We start from the raw sequence: 22984 nt of genomic DNA on the forward strand, positions 1-22984 counted from the left end.
AATTCAGTTAAAAACAAATGATATATTTTAAGTATTTTTAATGAAATGTCATGACTAGGAAATGAGTGCAGAACTTGAAATATGGTAGTAGTATATTAGTAGTGTAGTAGTATATTAGTATATTTTATAAAAATATAACACATTTTCATGAACATGGGTTGATGGAATCTAGTTAATTGGTACATATACTTAAAATCTGTATCTGATATTTATGTGAAAGACACTTTGATTTATTCTTTCTTGATAAAATTTGATTATTGGTGAAGATTAGTAGTTTTGATACTGAACAAAAATAAAACAAAAATGTAATTTTATTTGATACTTAGTAAAACTATCAATTGTAGGTAAATCTCCTATACAATTTAATTTCCATCAAATTTTGAAAAAGAGCCTCCTAGTAGAACAAAATATGCCTGCTTGGTGTGAAAAATGTGAAAAATATCAAGTGATGGTATGGTATAAAATAAATTTTTTTATAAAATAATATCTTGTAAGTGTAATAATACTAAATTTTATAGCAACAAAGAAAGAAGCTAAAAACTCTTCCAGATATTTTGGTTATTAGTTGTGGACTTGATAATCAACAAGATTTAAATTTTTGGAAAACACAAATGGATGTAAGATAATATTTTTATATTTTTATTGAATTATATAAAAATCTGATTTTTTAATATATAATATTTATTATTTTTCATTATTAAATGAATAGTTATTGAATAATATGGAAGGAAGTAACACATTAAAAACATTACCAGATATTCCTTTCACACGTAAGCCTTGCCGATATGGAAACAGCTGTAATAGAGCTGACTGCAAATTTCTCCATGATAAAGAACAAAATACTAGGTAAATTATCATTACTAGTTGATTTCAGAGATAATATTTTGATTCTCACAAAAATTAAGTTAATATTTTGAAATTTTATTTAGTTCTACACAACAGCAACCTGTTACATCTTGGCTACCTTCATCTTTGAGAATTAAACTTGATGAAGAAAATGATGATATTATTGTAGAGAACATTTCAGATTTAATGGTTAGAAAAATTTATTTCACTTCTATTGCTGTAAAAAAATATGTATAATTTAATTTCATTTGTTTATAGGATCAAAGTGAAGATTCAGAGAATAAAACAAATTGTTTACTTGACGATGATTATGAATTAATTGCAGTTGTAAATGTGATTAATGATCCAAAAGAATATCGGGATAACATAATCAGTTGTATTAAGGTAAATAATGATCAGAAAGGAATTCAACAATGGTATTTGTTCAATGATTTCAGTATTACACCAATTACAGAGGTATATTTGTTTTCATAAAATAATAATTTTAAGTTATAATAATTATTTTTTATGCTAATTAATTTTGTTTTTATTTGCATACTTTTTTAGCAAGAAGCACTATTTATAAATTTAGAATGGAAGTTACCTTGTGTTCTTTATTATAGTTGTTGCAATGTTAGTAAAAAACATTCGTGTGAAGGTATTAATGTTTTTATAGTCAATGAAATTTATTCAATAGTATAAGCAATTCTAATAGTATAATATGTTTTAATAATTTAATCAGTTAGGAATCCAATCTCAGAGCAAGTGTTTCGAGAAGATGTATCATTAGCTGCAAGGGGTGGACAGTCTCACATAATGTTCACTCCTTTGAAACCTGATGAAATGCCAAAGGCTGGCCAAATAGTTGCTATGGATGCTGAATTTGTTACTCTTAATCAGGTTTAAATTTTAAATTTTTATGTTTTATTCTGAAATTAAATAATTAACATAAAAATAATTTATATTATATGCTAGGAAGAAGCAGAAATTCGTAGTGACGGAACAAGATCTACTATAAGACCATCACAGTTATCCGTAGCTAGAATTTCATGTGTTCGTGGGTAAGATAAATACTTAAAAAATGCTTCAATAAATTCATTTATTGCATATGATTCTATTTTAGGGATGGTTCGTTACAAGGTGTTCCATTTATTGATGATTATATTTCAACTCAAGAACAGGTCAGTTAAAAATTATATTATTTTATGTATTTTAAACTAATAATAGAAGGCCTCAATTAAACTGATTAAAAATGTAAAAGAATAAAACTTCAATTATACATCAGAAAGTGAGAACAATAATAATATTTTTTTAAATTTAGAAATAAAGAAATATAATATGATCCTTTAAATATTTGAAGTTTTGTTTCTTATCCAATTTATTTTATTAGTGGATCATACAATTATCCATAATGATTTTTCTTTCAATTCTTAAATGTTTTGTTTTCACTTTCTAAATAGGTTGTTGATTATTTGACTAAGTTCTCTGGGATTCAGCCTGGAGATTTAGATGTAACACTCTCTTCTAAACATCTAACTACTTTAAAAGCTACTTATCAGAAATTGAGATTTCTTGTGGATATAGGAGTAAAGTTTGTTGGTCATGGATTGAAAACTGATTTTCGTGTAATTAATTTAGTGGTAAGTCATTCTTCTTAATGACAAATATTAAATAAAATCCTTTGACATAATTTTCTATCACCTGGAATATGACATAGCACAGCAGTCATAAACAACAAAATTGTGAAAAGAAATATACTAGAAATAAAATTTATTTTTAGATAAATTAGGTACAAATATTAAACAAATTATTTCCATAAGAATGAAGCTTTTTTGTACAAGAAATAAAAATTTAACAGGAAATTTTTATCCTCACCTTGAAGACAAAATTTTACAGTTGTGTCATTGTATATAATTTTCCAATCAAGCAGTATATCTTCCTCTAAGAGGAAATCCTGATTCAAATTTGCATATTAAAGTAACTAGGTGAATGAAAATAAAGTATTTCTGGTAAACTTTCTTAATTTATGTTTCAAATCTTTCAAGTCATGGGCCATAAAAAGAAACTATGTAATGATATGAAAAAATAAATTATTATAATGTTACAAGAGGGAAAATTGAAGTGAGAAGTTGCTAAATTTTCAGTTGTTCTTAGAGCAAAATATCTAATCTTTGAAAAAACACAATACCACAGATGTTATTTTGTGTACATTGGTCATAGAAAGACAACTAAGAGAGATGATAAAAAATCTATAAAATATTTGCCTAAGAAATTGTAAAAATACTGCAAAACAAATGAATAATGAGTGGATGAAGAGGTACATTCAATTTTTTGACAGAACAGTACAGCATCAACTTTAAGAAATGAAGTTTAAGTTTTGCAAAGGTAAAACTAAGAACTACTAATGGCTGTACAACTGAGAAACCATGTTGTGTAGGCTAAAGAACATAAAGACTGAATAGTAGAGGAGGACAAATCAAGAATTTGTACAGGAACTGGTGACTGTGGAGACAAATTTGTATGGAGACATGCATCAGAAAAATTTAATGAATGTCTACTGAAGTCTGTTAAATTTCCTACAAGTTTGATAGTTTGGAGTTGCATGTCCTAGGAAGGTAGTGGTAACCTATGTGTAACAAAAGCCAGGATTAATGCTCAGGTTTATATAGAAATAATTCAGCACTCTTTCATACCATCAGATAATCACTTTGGTGATTTCAACGACTGGTGATTTGAAGCAATGCTATTTTCACTGAGCAAGAGCAGTAAAGGATTTGATACAGAAAAACAAATCAGGTATTTAAAGTGACCTGCTAACAGTCTGGATATAAATCCTATCAAAAACTTTGGTGAAAATTTATTTAAAAAACTCCTCACTTCAAAGGCACCAAATAAGGAGGAAAGAGTACTTCAATTAGAGTGAGTTGGCAAGAAATTGATAAAGATTATTGTCAAAGCCTGATACAATCAATGCCAAAACATATAATGGCTGTTATATGTAACAAAATTTCTTAGAAAATAAAATTTTCTAGGAAATCAACTATTATTAGAAATATTTTTAATTGAATAGTATTTTTTACTGTTATAAACATAAATAATAATTTATATATGGATTTTCTATTTATTGATAAATAGAGATTTTTATCTTTCCTATTAAATTTTAAGTACATTATTATTTATTGAACATGATTGGAAATTATACCCTCAGAGTGACAGCTATAAAATTTTGTCTTTAAGGTGAGGATAAAAACTTCATGTTAAATTTTTATTTCTTGTACAAAAAAGCTTCATTCTTATAGAAATAATTTACTTTTAATGTTTGTACTTAATTTATCTTAAAAATAAATTTTATTCCTAGCATATTTTTTTTCAATTTTGTTGTTTATAGCTGTTGTGCTTTGTATATTCCACGTGATTGCAAAATTATGTCAAGGAGTAGTAATTTCTTTTGGAAAGCTATAAAATATAATTATTTATAGGTTCCTTCTCATCAGATAGTCGACACAGTTTTATTATTTCATTTGCCAAATAAACGAATGGTATCATTGAGATTCTTAGCTTGGCATTTTTTAGGTAAGTTTGATCTCTTGTAGTCTATATTAATATTGTAATACATGCATTAGTATTGAATTAATTAATTGAATTAAATATAAAAGAGAAAAAACATTTCATTAATTAATTGCTCAAATATCAATGTTCAACTTTCTTCTTTAAAAATTTCATCTTAATGGAAGTTGAATTAATGGATGAATAACACCAGTTTAATAAATATTTATCAGATATCACATTAAACATTACTGACATTAGAAATATTTCTGTTTATTCATTGAAAATTTTTTAGATTGAAACATAATTTTGTAAATAAAATTTTCTAGGAAATCAACTATTATTAGAAATATTTTTAATTGAACAGTATTTTTTACTGTTATAAACATAAATAATAATCTATATATGGATTTTCTATTTATTGATAAATAGAGATTTTTATCTTTGTTGATTTTTTAATAGCAACTGTTTTATCTAAAATATAAAAATTACTTTTTTTGATAGAAAAAATATTTTTCTCAAATATAATTGTTTTGTAAATAGAGAAACTAAATTAAAAATTTTTTGAATTGATTTCTCCTGTAAAATATAAATTTAATATCTTAATATTATAAAATTTTTACTTTTTTTTAATATTTGACATACCAGAAATGATATAATATTTCACAATGATTCTATTTTTAAATTTGATATAGAATTTCACTTAATTTGTATTAAGCTACATACAAAATTGTTTATTATTAAAACTGAATGTCATAGTAATTTTAGTTATTTATAATTTAACTTTTAATGGATGAAATTATTTACCTTTATTTAATAAATTTAAAACATGAGAAACAAATTTCAAAAGTTGTAAATTCATTAAACAATTCATAAAGATAAAAAAAATCATTAAAATGTATCAAAGATTAGCCATTCTGGCATTTTCTGTTTCTGCATTCCATAGTCATGATCATATTAAAAATAGTAATGGCATTGAATTTTTTATTTTAGATTATTGTCACTTTTAAAATATAATTTGTCAGTTGAAGCCAAATTACATTTGAAGCTAGTGTATTTTGAATTGTTTCAATACAAATTACAGTTAATGTATAAAAACAATTCTGAAAGATTAAATTTACATAAAAATTCATAGACAAAAAATGGCTAAATAGCTTAAAATAAGTGTTTGATGTAACTGTAGTCTTGAAACTTTTCAAAAGATTTCTTTGTCTTTGTGAATCATTTAATAAATTTAGATATTTAATCAGTTAAAAATTTCACTTAATATATATATATTTATTCTGAAGATACTTTTTAAATAACAAAAGACTAAACCATATATCTAGATCTAAATATTTTATATTTGTGTTAAAAATTATCAAATTAAAGTCAACATATAAAGAACTTGTTTAGAAAGCTCTATTTAATCTTCATTTTTTTTTTTAAGCAAAAATACATTTAAATTTAATAATATACCATGTTCAGTTATTATATGCTATTAATAAACTAAATCTTTGCAAAATTTAAAATTTATTTTATAAATTTGTTTAAATATATTTCTGATTTTTACACTGTATTATCATATTTTTATTTATCTTCTTTACAAATTCTATTATTTTTGAGAAACTGTAATGTAATCTTTGATGATAAATTTTTAAGTATTCAATTAAAAAAATTATTTTTAAATCTTATAATGTGGTTTTGAAATATTGATGTAAATTTCATAAAATTCTTTTAAAAATCATATCTAAATCTTTCTTACATAATTTAGCTATTTTTCATCCTTTATGTAACTGTCACACTATATTAAAAAAAAAGAAAGAAAATCAATATTTATGAATCATAGTTATGATATGACAATATGGAATTATAGCACCAGAATAAATAAAATATTAAACAAAGAAAGCATTATAAATTTTGAATTGTTTAACAATTCAAAATTTATAATGCTCTCTTTGTTCAATATTTTTAAAAAGAATTATTAAACAATAATTGTTTTAAAAAAATATTTAATATTAAAAAGAGTAATTTAATTTATCATCAGACAATTTTAGTTCATAAAAAGTAGAATAAGTTTATGTAATTTTAAGTTAATTAGTTCAGTTTTAAATATTCTTATAAAAGTACCATAGTAACAATATAAAGAATAAAAACAAATTAAATTTGGAACAAAAGATGACAAAACAATACTTAAAAATAATGTAGAAAGAATATTAATTTACTAATGACATATAGGGGAGACCGGGGCAACTTTGGCATGCGGGGCAAGTTTGTCAAGCGCTTTTTTTTAAAAACAAATTAAAAGGAGACTTTGGTTATAGGTTAGGCAGTTGAGTTTTATTGGTGGCTTGTTGAGTGTAGTGTTTTTATTGTTCTCCAACAAGCGTAGTTGAATTATCAAGCAAATTTTCATTTTCGTTCAATTCCATATAATATTTTTTTTCCATTTATATTGAATTGGCAGGTTTTGTTATAATTCCATGATAACGAAAGTTACTTTTCCTGTTAGAAGGATGTAACTTCAACTTATTCACGTGGCCAGATCGTGGCTTGGCATTCTGTTCTCAGGGTTGTACTTAATGTTTCGAAATCATGACTAGCGGGGTAAGATCGGCAACATAAAGCCACATTAGAAGCAAAGGATAAAAATCAAACAGATGATAAATGAAAACATGTTTGCATTTGTTATTCATGTATATATGTCTTTGAACTTGCATTTCGTTGTAATAATATTAAATGGGTGTTGGATTTGTATTTCTTTGTTTTAATAGTGAATTCCAACTTATACATTGTTAATAACATAATTTTATATACGTGCCTATCTTGCCCCATTACTGTTGCCCCTATACCAGGGGCAACTTTAATAAAAATAATTAAAATAATTACAACTTTACAAAAAGAGAGAAGTTGCCGATCTTGCCCCTATACCCGGGGCAACTTCGTCAATTTCTCTCTTCTTGTAAAGTTGTAATTATTTTAATTATTTTTATTTCCAAACTGATTTTAACCAGTTCTATAGTAAGAAAACATTCCAATAGACAATATGCAAAGCTTTTTTTTCAGTTTACAGCAGTATTTATTACACAAAATTTAAGTAAAGCTTAACATGCCGATCTTGCCCCTATCCATCTCCCCTATCCATCTCCATCTACAGTATTGTACATTTGTGAAATTTACTTATTTTTCTGAATCTGTTTGTTCTATTTGATAAATATTGTTTTAAGTAGCTTAATCATTATAGACATCAATCTTTAGCTTCTTTATTATTTGGAAAGAAATATTTTATATAATCATAATATTATAAGACAGATTATAAAATATTGATGCTGTTATGCATAGAGAAATGGGACTGTTGACATGGGTATTGAAGAAATTTTTGAAAATACATTTCAATTCCCTAAATCCTAGGAAAAGAAGAATTACTAGTGGTATTTTTAGATATTTATTTATAAAAGTAAATCATAAATAAATTTTTTCTGGATAAATTGCAAATCATAAACCAACAGGAATCAATATAAATCACAATTTATCCTAATAAAAATATTAAATGTGCATCATTATACATTCTTTAAAGACATGTATAAGAAATTTGATATCATGATTGATCTGAAGTGACCAAGCTTTATTTATAAAGCAAGATTTAGTTAAAGCTTGGTTAAATATGAGAGCATTTTTCTGATTATTCAACCAGTTACATTTTCTACGTTTCCAATCATCACACCTAATCTACTTGCTTACTTCATCTCTCCCATCATTTTCCGTATTTATTATATAAATTAATATTTCATTTCATATTTAAAAATTTATAAAACTTTTAAAAAATAACAAAACTGAAATGTGGCTTTTCAAATATTGGAACAAAGTATTTTAAAATATTTTTGGATAACAACATTTAGCTGCTATAAATTCACGGAAATATTAGCCATTGAAGACTGTTTTATGTTTGTTTACGTGGAGCGTAAAAACGATTTTAACAATTTTGCGGAAAACATAAAAAAGGCTTAAATAAATAAAATATTGTTCGTTCCATTTAAACTTAAGGATATCTTCTAAACGCATCCCACTCCATCTCAGGTTTCTATAGCAACGTCTAATCGTTCGTTACACCAGCTGTTGTTTGCCATAAAAAATCGAAGTGAAACTCAGTAGGATAAATTGGATTGTAATATGAAGTTAACGAATAAACCATAATTCTGTCTGAAAGCTATCAAAATTGTCTCTGGCCTCACTTGTATCTTAAGTTATATATCCGCTGTCAAATTACGTACGTTTCGAACAAAATTGTTACAGATGAAGTCGATAATAAATGTAAATCAATCAATAAAACGTAAACTTACGTTGTGATAATATTTTGAGTCTGAGGGAGCAGAAAAAGAGGAACAATCCTAGTTTTGCTCATTAGGAAATGTCTCATCTCTCACCGATCTCTGATATCATCTGTGAGATCCCCTGTTGATTAAGAGCTTTTAAATAAATTAAATACAAATTGAAAGTAAAATTTTTACACACTTTTAACATCGTAATTTGGAAAATTATTGTTTTCATTTTGAATCTTTGACATTTATATATATATATATATTCACCAGTCTGTATATTAAGAACTCTGTTTTACTTGTTCCTCATCCAATTTACTACTTTGAAGAATAAAATCTACTTTAATCAAAAGTCTTGGAAAAATGTTGTTATTTCGGGTTGGATAGATGATAACACTGAATTGTTTTCGCATTTTTGTTTATAAGTTTTACAATCTTTTAAATATAAATTTATCTACAGAAACATCGCTTATAGTTTTTTTATATCTGATGATTAAAAACATACAACGGATATCTTTTATAAATTTTTATAAGATTTTCATCTTAAAATTGAAGCGCTGAGAGAATATAAAAATTATCATTTGTCTATTATTTTGATTTCGAATTGCTCCATTGTTTGATGTGGTAAAATAAAATGTTAAAATATAGAAATTTATAGTACGTTTTATGAATTTCACTTACATAAAAGTAAGTGAAATTCATAAAAGTAGAATTTCACTTACATAAAAGTAAGTGAAATTCTCATTGAAAACGGTGTTGGAATTAGCCTGATAAAAAAATTTACAAATTATAGAAATGTATATAATATATATTAGGGTTTTTAGTAAACAGTCGTGTAATAAGTGGATAAAATAATGCCTATGAAAGACAATAAACAGTAAACAGAGAGAAAATTGTTGTCTTCCAGTAAAAAATCGATGGCTCCATTTTAATTGATAAACATATTTTTGACGTATCTGAACGATATCTGGCTAATTTCAAGATGTCTGCGGCCCGTTAACATATGAACAAACCTTGAAAACAGTCTTAAAAATGAATGAGTTGTTGGTGTCAAAATTCGTAATTCATATTAAATTAAAGTCATAAAGATAAATTATATTGATTTTCTTAATGTTCGAAACCCGTAAACAGAATTTAACATTTATTTTTCGTCTTTGTATTTTCAGTTTCCATTCATTTATAAATGTCCTGGAGTTTAAAAATATTTTAGATGTGTTTTATTTTTAGAATGGATTAGGAAATTTATTTTGGAACCAAAAAATTAATTATTAAAAATAAAAATTCTTCTCTTTTTCTTTATTTATTGAGAAATGTTTATAATAAAGCTATATTATTTTATTGATATATTTGTGAATATTTAATTACCATATATCATGAATAAGATTACAAAATAACTGAAATACAACGTCATCCCGATTTACGAGTACTCGATACACGAGAATTCGATATAATGAATTTACCAAACAAGTTTACCAGACAAAATATTCGATTCAACGAGCACCCGATCGATGATTACAAAAACAAAATATAGGCATTCTAATCACGAATATGACCATGTGATGGGTGGCTTGTAGGTTTTAGTCTCTGTTTTTATTATTATTTTATTCAAGCCATACTTTTGTTTGCTATGAAGATACAACGTGAATGATATCAAGAAATAAGTGACTAACACCTGTGGATATTGCTATTCGTTCTAACGTAGTTGTGTAGTTTATTGAACTTTATTTCTATATAGCATGTCTTTACAACGGCGATTAGTTTTATTGATTAAAAAAACAAACTTACTTTACTCAATTTTGTTTTCTGCTTGCTTGTCGTCTTAACTAAGTTGTTTTCTTACCATTAAATGAAGAAATGCCTGGTAACTTGAGTTTGTTTGTTGTGTAGGCTTTTCTAATTACGTATGAGCTGCTTTTATCGGTGAATAACCTAATCAAACTTTTATTCATTTTATTTTATTTACAATCATTGGTTGATTGATAAATAGATGTTTTTCAGCACATTAATGTTATTTGAAGATCATGGATAGGGGTGAATAGCTTATGTTGGATCGAGGTTCAAACTTCTATCATAAGAAATAATGGAAAAACTTGTCTCTATTTACTGCGGACTACGCTGTAATTTTGTATACATTTACCTTAAAAATTTGTCCATACCATGAAAAAACTAAATTATATGTATCTGTTTTGAAACTGGTTTTATTAACTGTTCAAATTAATGAATAATTCAAGTTGTCAGCGTTTTTTAAAATTAAATTAATAGTTTAATCGTATATAGAGAAGAATGATAACATTTCAAAAGTGAGTAATTATACATCTACTTATTTAATTATAGGTAAAATTACTTAAATTTTATCAAATACAATAGCATTTAATCAGCACGGATTGTAATGAAAGTAATCAATCCTTTATATAAATTCCGATGCTACAATAAATTGTCGTAGCATTAGAATTAACATAGAGGATATAAAGATAGATTTATAAAATAAGACATAGTGCTTATATTAATATTTAAGCTATAAGAATAAAGCGAAAAAAATTGTTATAATTTCATTGAATTTTTATAGCAAGATATAGTGGAACCTAGCTTAACGAGCATAATTCGTTGCAAAATCTTACTCGTAATGCGAAACACTCGTTAAGCAAAACAGTTTTTCCCATATAAATTAATGTAAAATACGATAATGCGTTCCATGCCGAAAAAAATACTCAAATATTTTATGTACAGTATAACGTTTATTCAAAGAAAATTATACAATATACATTGTTAAGGACCCTAAATCATCATCATCTAGCGCGGAATGAACCAATCTGGAATGCGAATTCGATTTGCAGAAAACAAAAAAAATCACAATGTCTGATAAACAGGCCAAATTATATGCCAAATTCTTGGGCTATGTAAAGGCCATAATTAAATATTAATTAATTTGCCTAGAATTGGTAGGCAGTTATGTTGCCATTTTGTATTAAATTTAATAATTATAAGTAAATAATATTTAATTTAGATATTTTTAAATTTTTTTTTTAATTTTCNAAGCAATTCTAATAGTATAATATGTTTTAATAATTTAATCAGTTAGGAATCCAATCTCAGAGCAAGTGTTTCGAGAAGATGTATCATTAGCTGCAAGGGGTGGACAGTCTCACATAATGTTCACTCCTTTGAAACCTGATGAAATGCCAAAGGCTGGCCAAATAGTTGCTATGGATGCTGAATTTGTTACTCTTAATCAGGTTTAAATTTTAAATTTTTATGTTTTATTCTGAAATTAAATAATTAACATAAAAATAATTTATATTATATGCTAGGAAGAAGCAGAAATTCGTAGTGACGGAACAAGATCTACTATAAGACCATCACAGTTATCCGTAGCTAGAATTTCATGTGTTCGTGGGTAAGATAAATACTTAAAAAATGCTTCAATAAATTCATTTATTGCATATGATTCTATTTTAGGGATGGTTCGTTACAAGGTGTTCCATTTATTGATGATTATATTTCAACTCAAGAACAGGTCAGTTAAAAATTATATTATTTTATGTATTTTAAACTAATAATAGAAGGCCTCAATTAAACTGATTAAAAATGTAAAAGAATAAAACTTCAATTATACATCAGAAAGTGAGAACAATAATAATATTTTTTTAAATTTAGAAATAAAGAAATATAATATGATCCTTTAAATATTTGAAGTTTTGTTTCTTATCCAATTTATTTTATTAGTGGATCATACAATTATCCATAATGATTTTTCTTTCAATTCTTAAATGTTTTGTTTTCACTTTCTAAATAGGTTGTTGATTATTTGACTAAGTTCTCTGGGATTCAGCCTGGAGATTTAGATGTAACACTCTCTTCTAAACATCTAACTACTTTAAAAGCTACTTATCAGAAATTGAGATTTCTTGTGGATATAGGAGTAAAGTTTGTTGGTCATGGATTGAAAACTGATTTTCGTGTAATTAATTTAGTGGTAAGTCATTCTTCTTAATGACAAATATTAAATAAAATCCTTTGACATAATTTTCTATCACCTGGAATATGACATAGCACAGCAGTCATAAACAACAAAATTGTGAAAAGAAATATACTAGAAATAAAATTTATTTTTAGATAAATTAGGTACAAATATTAAACAAATTATTTCCATAAGAATGAAGCTTTTTTGTACAAGAAATAAAAATTTAACAGGAAATTTTTATCCTCACCTTGAAGACAAAATTTTACAGTTGTGTCATTGTATATAATTTTCCAATCAAGCAGTATATCTTCCTCTAAGAGGAAATCCTGATTCAAATTTGCATATTAAAGTAACTAGGTGAATGAAAATAAAGTATTTCTGGTAAACTTTCTTAATTTATGTTTCAAATCTTTCAAGTCATGGGCCATAAAAAGAAACTATGTAATGATATGAAAAAATAAATTATTATAATGTTACAAGAGGGAAAATTGAAGTGAGAAGTTGCTAAATTTTCAGTTGTTCTTAGAGCAAAATATCTAATCTTTGAAAAAACACAATACCACAGATGTTATTTTGTGTACATTGGTCATAGAAAGACAACTAAGAGAGATGATAAAAAATCTATAAAATATTTGCCTAAGAAATTGTAAAAATACTGCAAAACAAATGAATAATGAGTGGATGAAGAGGTACATTCAATTTTTTGACAGAACAGTACAGCATCAACTTTAAGAAATGAAGTTTAAGTTTTGCAAAGGTAAAACTAAGAACTACTAATGGCTGTACAACTGAGAAACCATGTTGTGTAGGCTAAAGAACATAAAGACTGAATAGTAGAGGAGGACAAATCAAGAATTTGTACAGGAACTGGTGACTGTGGAGACAAATTTGTATGGAGACATGCATCAGAAAAATTTAATGAATGTCTACTGAAGTCTGTTAAATTTCCTACAAGTTTGATAGTTTGGAGTTGCATGTCCTAGGAAGGTAGTGGTAACCTATGTGTAACAAAAGCCAGGATTAATGCTCAGGTTTATATAGAAATAATTCAGCACTCTTTCATACCATCAGATAATCACTTTGGTGATTTCAACGACTGGTGATTTGAAGCAATGCTATTTTCACTGAGCAAGAGCAGTAAAGGATTTGATACAGAAAAACAAATCAGGTATTTAAAGTGACCTGCTAACAGTCTGGATATAAATCCTATCAAAAACTTTGGTGAAAATTTATTTAAAAAACTCCTCACTTCAAAGGCACCAAATAAGGAGGAAAGAGTACTTCAATTAGAGTGAGTTGGCAAGAAATTGATAAAGATTATTGTCAAAGCCTGATACAATCAATGCCAAAACATATAATGGCTGTTATATGTAACAAAATTTCTTAGAAAATAAAATTTTCTAGGAAATCAACTATTATTAGAAATATTTTTAATTGAATAGTATTTTTTACTGTTATAAACATAAATAATAATTTATATATGGATTTTCTATTTATTGATAAATAGAGATTTTTATCTTTCCTATTAAATTTTAAGTACATTATTATTTATTGAACATGATTGGAAATTATACCCTCAGAGTGACAGCTATAAAATTTTGTCTTTAAGGTGAGGATAAAAACTTCATGTTAAATTTTTATTTCTTGTACAAAAAAGCTTCATTCTTATAGAAATAATTTACTTTTAATGTTTGTACTTAATTTATCTTAAAAATAAATTTTATTNTTCATAAAATTCTTTTAAAAATCATATCTAAATCTTTCTTACATAATTTAGCTATTTTTCATCCTTTATGTAACTGTCACACTATATTAAAAAAAAAGAAAGAAAATCAATATTTATGAATCATAGTTATGATATGACAATATGGAATTATAGCACCAGAATAAATAAAATATTAAACAAAGAAAGCATTATAAATTTTGAATTGTTTAACAATTCAAAATTTATAATGCTCTCTTTGTTCAATATTTTTAAAAAGAATTATTAAACAATAATTGTTTTAAAAAAATATTTAATATTAAAAAGAGTAATTTAATTTATCATCAGACAATTTTAGTTCATAAAAAGTAGAATAAGTTTATGTAATTTTAAGTTAATTAGTTCAGTTTTAAATATTCTTATAAATGATTGGAAATTATACCCTCAGAGTGACAGCTATAAAATTTTGTCTTTAAGGTGAGGATAAAAACTTCATGTTAAATTTTTATTTCTTGTACAAAAAAGCTTCATTCTTATAGAAATAATTTACTTTTAATGTTTGTACTTAATTTATCTTAAAAATAAATTTTATTCCTAGCATATTTTTTTTCAATTTTGTTGTTTATAGCTGTTGTGCTTTGTATATTCCACGTGATTGCAAAATTATGTCAAGGAGTAGTAATTTCTTTTGGAAAGCTATAAAATATAATTATTTATAGGTTCCTTCTCATCAGATAGTCGACACAGTTTTATTATTTCATTTGCCAAATAAACGAATGGTATCATTGAGATTCTTAGCTTGGCATTTTTTAGGTAAGTTTGATCTCTTGTAGTCTATATTAATATTGTAATACATGCATTAGTATTGAATTAATTAATTGAATTAAATATAAAAGAGAAAAAACATTTCATTAATTAATTGCTCAAATATCAATGTTCAACTTTCTTCTTTAAAAATTTCATCTTAATGGAAGTTGAATTAATGGATGAATAACACCAGTTTAATAAATATTTATCAGATATCACATTAAACATTACTGACATTAGAAATATTTCTGTTTATTCATTGAAAATTTTTTAGATTGAAACATAATTTTGTAAATAAAATTTTCTAGGAAATCAACTATTATTAGAAATATTTTTAATTGAACAGTATTTTTTACTGTTATAAACATAAATAATAATCTATATATGGATTTTCTATTTATTGATAAATAGAGATTTTTATCTTTGTTGATTTTTTAATAGCAACTGTTTTATCTAAAATATAAAAATTACTTTTTTTGATAGAAAAAATATTTTTCTCAAATATAATTGTTTTGTAAATAGAGAAACTAAATTAAAAATTTTTTGAATTGATTTCTCCTGTAAAATATAAATTTAATATCTTAATATTATAAAATTTTTACTTTTTTTTAATATTTGACATACCAGAAATGATATAATATTTCACAATGATTCTATTTTTAAATTTGATATAGAATTTCACTTAATTTGTATTAAGCTACATACAAAATTGTTTATTATTAAAACTGAATGTCATAGTAATTTTAGTTATTTATAATTTAACTTTTAATGGATGAAATTATTTACCTTTATTTAATAAATTTAAAACATGAGAAACAAATTTCAAAAGTTGTAAATTCATTAAACAATTCATAAAGATAAAAAAAATCATTAAAATGTATCAAAGATTAGCCATTCTGGCATTTTCTGTTTCTGCATTCCATAGTCATGATCATATTAAAAATAGTAATGGCATTGAATTTTTTATTTTAGATTATTGTCACTTTTAAAATATAATTTGTCAGTTGAAGCCAAATTACATTTGAAGCTAGTGTATTTTGAATTGTTTCAATACAAATTACAGTTAATGTATAAAAACAATTCTGAAAGATTAAATTTACATAAAAATTCATAGACAAAAAATGGCTAAATAGCTTAAAATAAGTGTTTGATGTAACTGTAGTCTTGAAACTTTTCAAAAGATTTCTTTGTCTTTGTGAATCATTTAATAAATTTAGATATTTAATCAGTTAAAAATTTCACTTAATATATATATATTTATTCTGAAGATACTTTTTAAATAACAAAAGACTAAACCATATATCTAGATCTAAATATTTTATATTTGTGTTAAAAATTATCAAATTAAAGTCAACATATAAAGAACTTGTTTAGAAAGCTCTATTTAATCTTCATTTTTTTTTTTAAGCAAAAATACATTTAAATTTAATAATATACCATGTTCAGTTATTATATGCTATTAATAAACTAAATCTTTGCAAAATTTAAAATTTATTTTATAAATTTGTTTAAATATATTTCTGATTTTTACACTGTATTATCATATTTTTATTTATCTTCTTTACAAATTCTATTATTTTTGAGAAACTGTAATGTAATCTTTGATGATAAATTTTTAAGTATTCAATTAAAAAAATTATTTTTAAATCTTATAATGTGGTTTTGAAATATTGATGTAAATTTCATAAAATTCTTTTAAAAATCATATCTAAATCTTTCTTACATAATTTAGCTATTTTTCATCCTTTATGTAACTGTCACACTATATTAAAAAAAAAGAAAGAAAATCAATATTTATGAATCATAGTTATGATATGACAATATGGAATTATAGCACCAGAATAAATAAAATATTAAACAAAGAAAGCATTATAAATTTTGAATTGTTTAACAATTCAAAATTTATAATGCTCTCTTTGTTCAATATTTTTAAAAAGAATTATTAAACAATAATTGTTTTAAAAAAATATTTAATATTAAAAAGAGTAATTTAATTTATCATCAGACAATTTTAGTTCATAAAAAGTAGAATAAGTTTATGTAATTTTAAGTTAATTAGTTCAGTTTTAAATATTCTTATAAAAGTACCATAGTAACAATATAAAGAATAAAAACAAATTAAATTTGGAACAAAAGATGACAAAACAATACTTAAAAATAATGTAGAAAGAATATTAATTTACTAATGACATATAGGGGAGACCGGGGCAACTTTGGCATGCGGGGCAAGTTTGTCAAGCGCTTTTTTTTAAAAACAAATTAAAAGGAGACTTTGGTTATAGGTTAGGCAGTTGAGTTTTATTGGTGGCTTGTTGAGTGTAGTGTTTTTATTGTTCTCCAACAAGCGTAGTTGAATTATCAAGCAAATTTTCATTTTCGTTCAATTCCATATAATATTTTTTTTCCATTTATATTGAATTGGCAGGTTTTGTTATAATTCCATGATAACGAAAGTTACTTTTCCTGTTAGAAGGATGTAACTTCAACTTATTCACGTGGCCAGATCGTGGCTTGGCATTCTGTTCTCAGGGTTGTACTTAATGTTTCGAAATCATGACTAGCGGGGTAAGATCGGCAACATAAAGCCACATTAGAAGCAAAGGATAAAAATCAAACAGATGATAAATGAAAACATGTTTGCATTTGTTATTCATGTATATATGTCTTTGAACTTGCATTTCGTTGTAATAATATTAAATGGGTGTTGGATTTGTATTTCTTTGTTTTAATAGTGAATTCCAACTTATACATTGTTAATAACATAATTTTATATACGTGCCTATCTTGCCCCATTACTGTTGCCCCTATACCAGGGGCAACTTTAATAAAAATAATTAAAATAATTACAACTTTACAAAAAGAGAGAAGTTGCCGATCTTGCCCCTATACCCGGGGCAACTTCGTCAATTTCTCTCTTCTTGTAAAGTTGTAATTATTTTAATTATTTTTATTTCCAAACTGATTTTAACCAGTTCTATAGTAAGAAAACATTCCAATAGACAATATGCAAAGCTTTTTTTTCAGTTTACAGCAGTATTTATTACACAAAATTTAAGTAAAGCTTAACATGCCGATCTTGCCCCTATCCATCTCCCCTATCCATCTCCATCTACAGTATTGTACATTTGTGAAATTTACTTATTTTTCTGAATCTGTTTGTTCTATTTGATAAATATTGTTTTAAGTAGCTTAATCATTATAGACATCAATCTTTAGCTTCTTTATTATTTGGAAAGAAATATTTTATATAATCATAATATTATAAGACAGATTATAAAATATTGATGCTGTTATGCATAGAGAAATGGGACTGTTGACATGGGTATTGAAGAAATTTTTGAAAATACATTTCAATTCCCTAAATCCTAGGAAAAGAAGAATTACTAGTGGTATTTTTAGATATTTATTTATAAAAGTAAATCATAAATAAATTTTTTCTGGATAAATTGCAAATCATAAACCAACAGGAATCAATATAAATCACAATTTATCCTAATAAAAATATTAAATGTGCATCATTATACATTCTTTAAAGACATGTATAAGAAATTTGATATCATGATTGATCTGAAGTGACCAAGCTTTATTTATAAAGCAAGATTTAGTTAAAGCTTGGTTAAATATGAGAGCATTTTTCTGATTATTCAACCAGTTACATTTTCTACGTTTCCAATCATCACACCTAATCTACTTGCTTACTTCATCTCTCCCATCATTTTCCGTATTTATTATATAAATTAATATTTCATTTCATATTTAAAAATTTATAAAACTTTTAAAAAATAACAAAACTGAAATGTGGCTTTTCAAATATTGGAACAAAGTATTTTAAAATATTTTTGGATAACAACATTTAGCTGCTATAAATTCACGGAAATATTAGCCATTGAAGACTGTTTTATGTTTGTTTACGTGGAGCGTAAAAACGATTTTAACAATTTTGCGGAAAACATAAAAAAGGCTTAAATAAATAAAATATTGTTCGTTCCATTTAAACTTAAGGATATCTTCTAAACGCATCCCACTCCATCTCAGGTTTCTATAGCAACGTCTAATCGTTCGTTACACCAGCTGTTGTTTGCCATAAAAAATCGAAGTGAAACTCAGTAGGATAAATTGGATTGTAATATGAAGTTAACGAATAAACCATAATTCTGTCTGAAAGCTATCAAAATTGTCTCTGGCCTCACTTGTATCTTAAGTTATATATCCGCTGTCAAATTACGTACGTTTCGAACAAAATTGTTACAGATGAAGTCGATAATAAATGTAAATCAATCAATAAAACGTAAACTTACGTTGTGATAATATTTTGAGTCTGAGGGAGCAGAAAAAGAGGAACAATCCTAGTTTTGCTCATTAGGAAATGTCTCATCTCTCACCGATCTCTGATATCATCTGTGAGATCCCCTGTTGATTAAGAGCTTTTAAATAAATTAAATACAAATTGAAAGTAAAATTTTTACACACTTTTAACATCGTAATTTGGAAAATTATTGTTTTCATTTTGAATCTTTGACATTTATATATATATATATATTCACCAGTCTGTATATTAAGAACTCTGTTTTACTTGTTCCTCATCCAATTTACTACTTTGAAGAATAAAATCTACTTTAATCAAAAGTCTTGGAAAAATGTTGTTATTTCGGGTTGGATAGATGATAACACTGAATTGTTTTCGCATTTTTGTTTATAAGTTTTACAATCTTTTAAATATAAATTTATCTACAGAAACATCGCTTATAGTTTTTTTATATCTGATGATTAAAAACATACAACGGATATCTTTTATAAATTTTTATAAGATTTTCATCTTAAAATTGAAGCGCTGAGAGAATATAAAAATTATCATTTGTCTATTATTTTGATTTCGAATTGCTCCATTGTTTGATGTGGTAAAATAAAATGTTAAAATATAGAAATTTATAGTACGTTTTATGAATTTCACTTACATAAAAGTAAGTGAAATTCATAAAAGTAGAATTTCACTTACATAAAAGTAAGTGAAATTCTCATTGAAAACGGTGTTGGAATTAGCCTGATAAAAAAATTTACAAATTATAGAAATGTATATAATATATATTAGGGTTTTTAGTAAACAGTCGTGTAATAAGTGGATAAAATAATGCCTATGAAAGACAATAAACAGTAAACAGAGAGAAAATTGTTGTCTTCCAGTAAAAAATCGATGGCTCCATTTTAATTGATAAACATATTTTTGACGTATCTGAACGATATCTGGCTAATTTCAAGATGTCTGCGGCCCGTTAACATATGAACAAACCTTGAAAACAGTCTTAAAAATGAATGAGTTGTTGGTGTCAAAATTCGTAATTCATATTAAATTAAAGTCATAAAGATAAATTATATTGATTTTCTTAATGTTCGAAACCCGTAAACAGAATTTAACATTTATTTTTCGTCTTTGTATTTTCAGTTTCCATTCATTTATAAATGTCCTGGAGTTTAAAAATATTTTAGATGTGTTTTATTTTTAGAATGGATTAGGAAATTTATTTTGGAACCAAAAAATTAATTATTAAAAATAAAAATTCTTCTCTTTTTCTTTATTTATTGAGAAATGTTTATAATAAAGCTATATTATTTTATTGATATATTTGTGAATATTTAATTACCATATATCATGAATAAGATTACAAAATAACTGAAATACAACGTCATCCCGATTTACGAGTACTCGATACACGAGAATTCGATATAATGAATTTACCAAACAAGTTTACCAGACAAAATATTCGATTCAACGAGCACCCGATCGATGATTACAAAAACAAAATATAGGCATTCTAATCACGAATATGACCATGTGATGGGTGGCTTGTAGGTTTTAGTCTCTGTTTTTATTATTATTTTATTCAAGCCATACTTTTGTTTGCTATGAAGATACAACGTGAATGATATCAAGAAATAAGTGACTAACACCTGTGGATATTGCTATTCGTTCTAACGTAGTTGTGTAGTTTATTGAACTTTATTTCTATATAGCATGTCTTTACAACGGCGATTAGTTTTATTGATTAAAAAAACAAACTTACTTTACTCAATTTTGTTTTCTGCTTGCTTGTCGTCTTAACTAAGTTGTTTTCTTACCATTAAATGAAGAAATGCCTGGTAACTTGAGTTTGTTTGTTGTGTAGGCTTTTCTAATTACGTATGAGCTGCTTTTATCGGTGAATAACCTAATCAAACTTTTATTCATTTTATTTTATTTACAATCATTGGTTGATTGATAAATAGATGTTTTTCAGCACATTAATGTTATTTGAAGATCATGGATAGGGGTGAATAGCTTATGTTGGATCGAGGTTCAAACTTCTATCATAAGAAATAATGGAAAAACTTGTCTCTATTTACTGCGGACTACGCTGTAATTTTGTATACATTTACCTTAAAAATTTGTCCATACCATGAAAAAACTAAATTATATGTATCTGTTTTGAAACTGGTTTTATTAACTGTTCAAATTAATGAATAATTCAAGTTGTCAGCGTTTTTTAAAATTAAATTAATAGTTTAATCGTATATAGAGAAGAATGATAACATTTCAAAAGTGAGTAATTATACATCTACTTATTTAATTATAGGTAAAATTACTTAAATTTTATCAAATACAATAGCATTTAATCAGCACGGATTGTAATGAAAGTAATCAATCCTTTATATAAATTCCGATGCTACAATAAATTGTCGTAGCATTAGAATTAACATAGAGGATATAAAGATAGATTTATAAAATAAGACATAGTGCTTATATTAATATTTAAGCTATAAGAATAAAGCGAAAAAAATTGTTATAATTTCATTGAATTTTTATAGCAAGATATAGTGGAACCTAGCTTAACGAGCATAATTCGTTGCAAAATCTTACTCGTAATGCGAAACACTCGTTAAGCAAAACAGTTTTTCCCATATAAATTAATGTAAAATACGATAATGCGTTCCATGCCGAAAAAAATACTCAAATATTTTATGTACAGTATAACGTTTATTCAAAGAAAATTATACAATATACATTGTTAAGGACCCTAAATCATCATCATCTAGCGCGGAATGAACCAATCTGGAATGCGAATTCGATTTGCAGAAAACAAAAAAAATCACAATGTCTGATAAACAGGCCAAATTATATGCCAAATTCTTGGGCTATGTAAAGGCCATAATTAAATATTAATTAATTTGCCTAGAATTGGTAGGCAGTTATGTTGCCATTTTGTATTAAATTTAATAATTATAAGTAAATAATATTTAATTTAGATATTTTTAAATTTTTTTTTTAATTTTCCGTCCTGTGGGCACTAAGGGGCCTATTTTTGCAAGCCCATTATGAGTTCGGCCAGGTCCCAATGAGGCGGCCGGGAGGTGAGGGACGGACCAACTCCCGAAAATTTCCTGAGGATTATTTGACCCGTTTGGATTCGATTCCGGGTCCTCCCAGAGCGGTGGGCTGACACCTTGACCACTCGGCCATCCGGCCTTTTCTAAAATTTAATCTGGAATTGGTCATTAAATTTAATACGAGATGGCAGCATAACTGCCATCTCGTATTAAATTATCGTACCTCTAGTCAAATTAATTAATTTCTAATATTAAGCTTCAAAGAGGGTGAACAAAACCGTGTTCCCCACACATTAACGGCCATACATACAGGGAAAAAAATCCCGAAGTTTTGCATTTTTCGCCGTTTCAAGATTCCCTGGATCTTGGAAGGAAGCCATATTATCCCCCTGTTATATACAGTATAACAGCCGGAAAGTTAAAAATGAAAAGCCAAAATAAAAAAGTGCTTCCGATACAATAAGTTTATTTTTTACTAGGGACTTTGGT

The 22984-nt window shown here is 25.7% G+C and overlaps 1 protein-coding gene across 1 annotated transcript in view; it reads left to right on the top strand.

Moving 5' to 3' along the window:
• LOC111638395 (PAN2-PAN3 deadenylation complex catalytic subunit PAN2-like) overlaps positions 1–22984 on the top strand; it is a 77256-nt gene that overhangs the window by 50882 nt on the left and 3390 nt on the right. Inside the window, exons 18-33 of the mRNA XM_023384099.1 lie at positions 345–451; positions 519–617; positions 710–846; positions 930–1035; positions 1105–1302; positions 1393–1483; positions 1568–1725; positions 1801–1886; positions 1949–2006; positions 2286–2465; positions 4305–4398; positions 11742–11899; positions 11975–12060; positions 12123–12180; positions 12460–12639; positions 15049–15142. Of these exons, the coding sequence (XP_023239867.1) occupies positions 345–451; positions 519–617; positions 710–846; positions 930–1035; positions 1105–1302; positions 1393–1483; positions 1568–1725; positions 1801–1886; positions 1949–2006; positions 2286–2465; positions 4305–4398; positions 11742–11899; positions 11975–12060; positions 12123–12180; positions 12460–12639; positions 15049–15142 (1890 nt within the window). The remainder of the gene's footprint in view (positions 1–344; positions 452–518; positions 618–709; positions 847–929; positions 1036–1104; positions 1303–1392; positions 1484–1567; positions 1726–1800; positions 1887–1948; positions 2007–2285; positions 2466–4304; positions 4399–11741; positions 11900–11974; positions 12061–12122; positions 12181–12459; positions 12640–15048; positions 15143–22984) is intronic.

The sequence above is a fragment of the Centruroides sculpturatus genome, unplaced genomic scaffold, assembly GCF_000671375.1.
Source record: "Centruroides sculpturatus isolate CEXI.00-Female unplaced genomic scaffold, Cexi_2.0 scaffold1255, whole genome shotgun sequence".
Lineage (NCBI taxonomy): Eukaryota > Metazoa > Arthropoda > Arachnida > Scorpiones > Buthidae > Centruroides > Centruroides sculpturatus.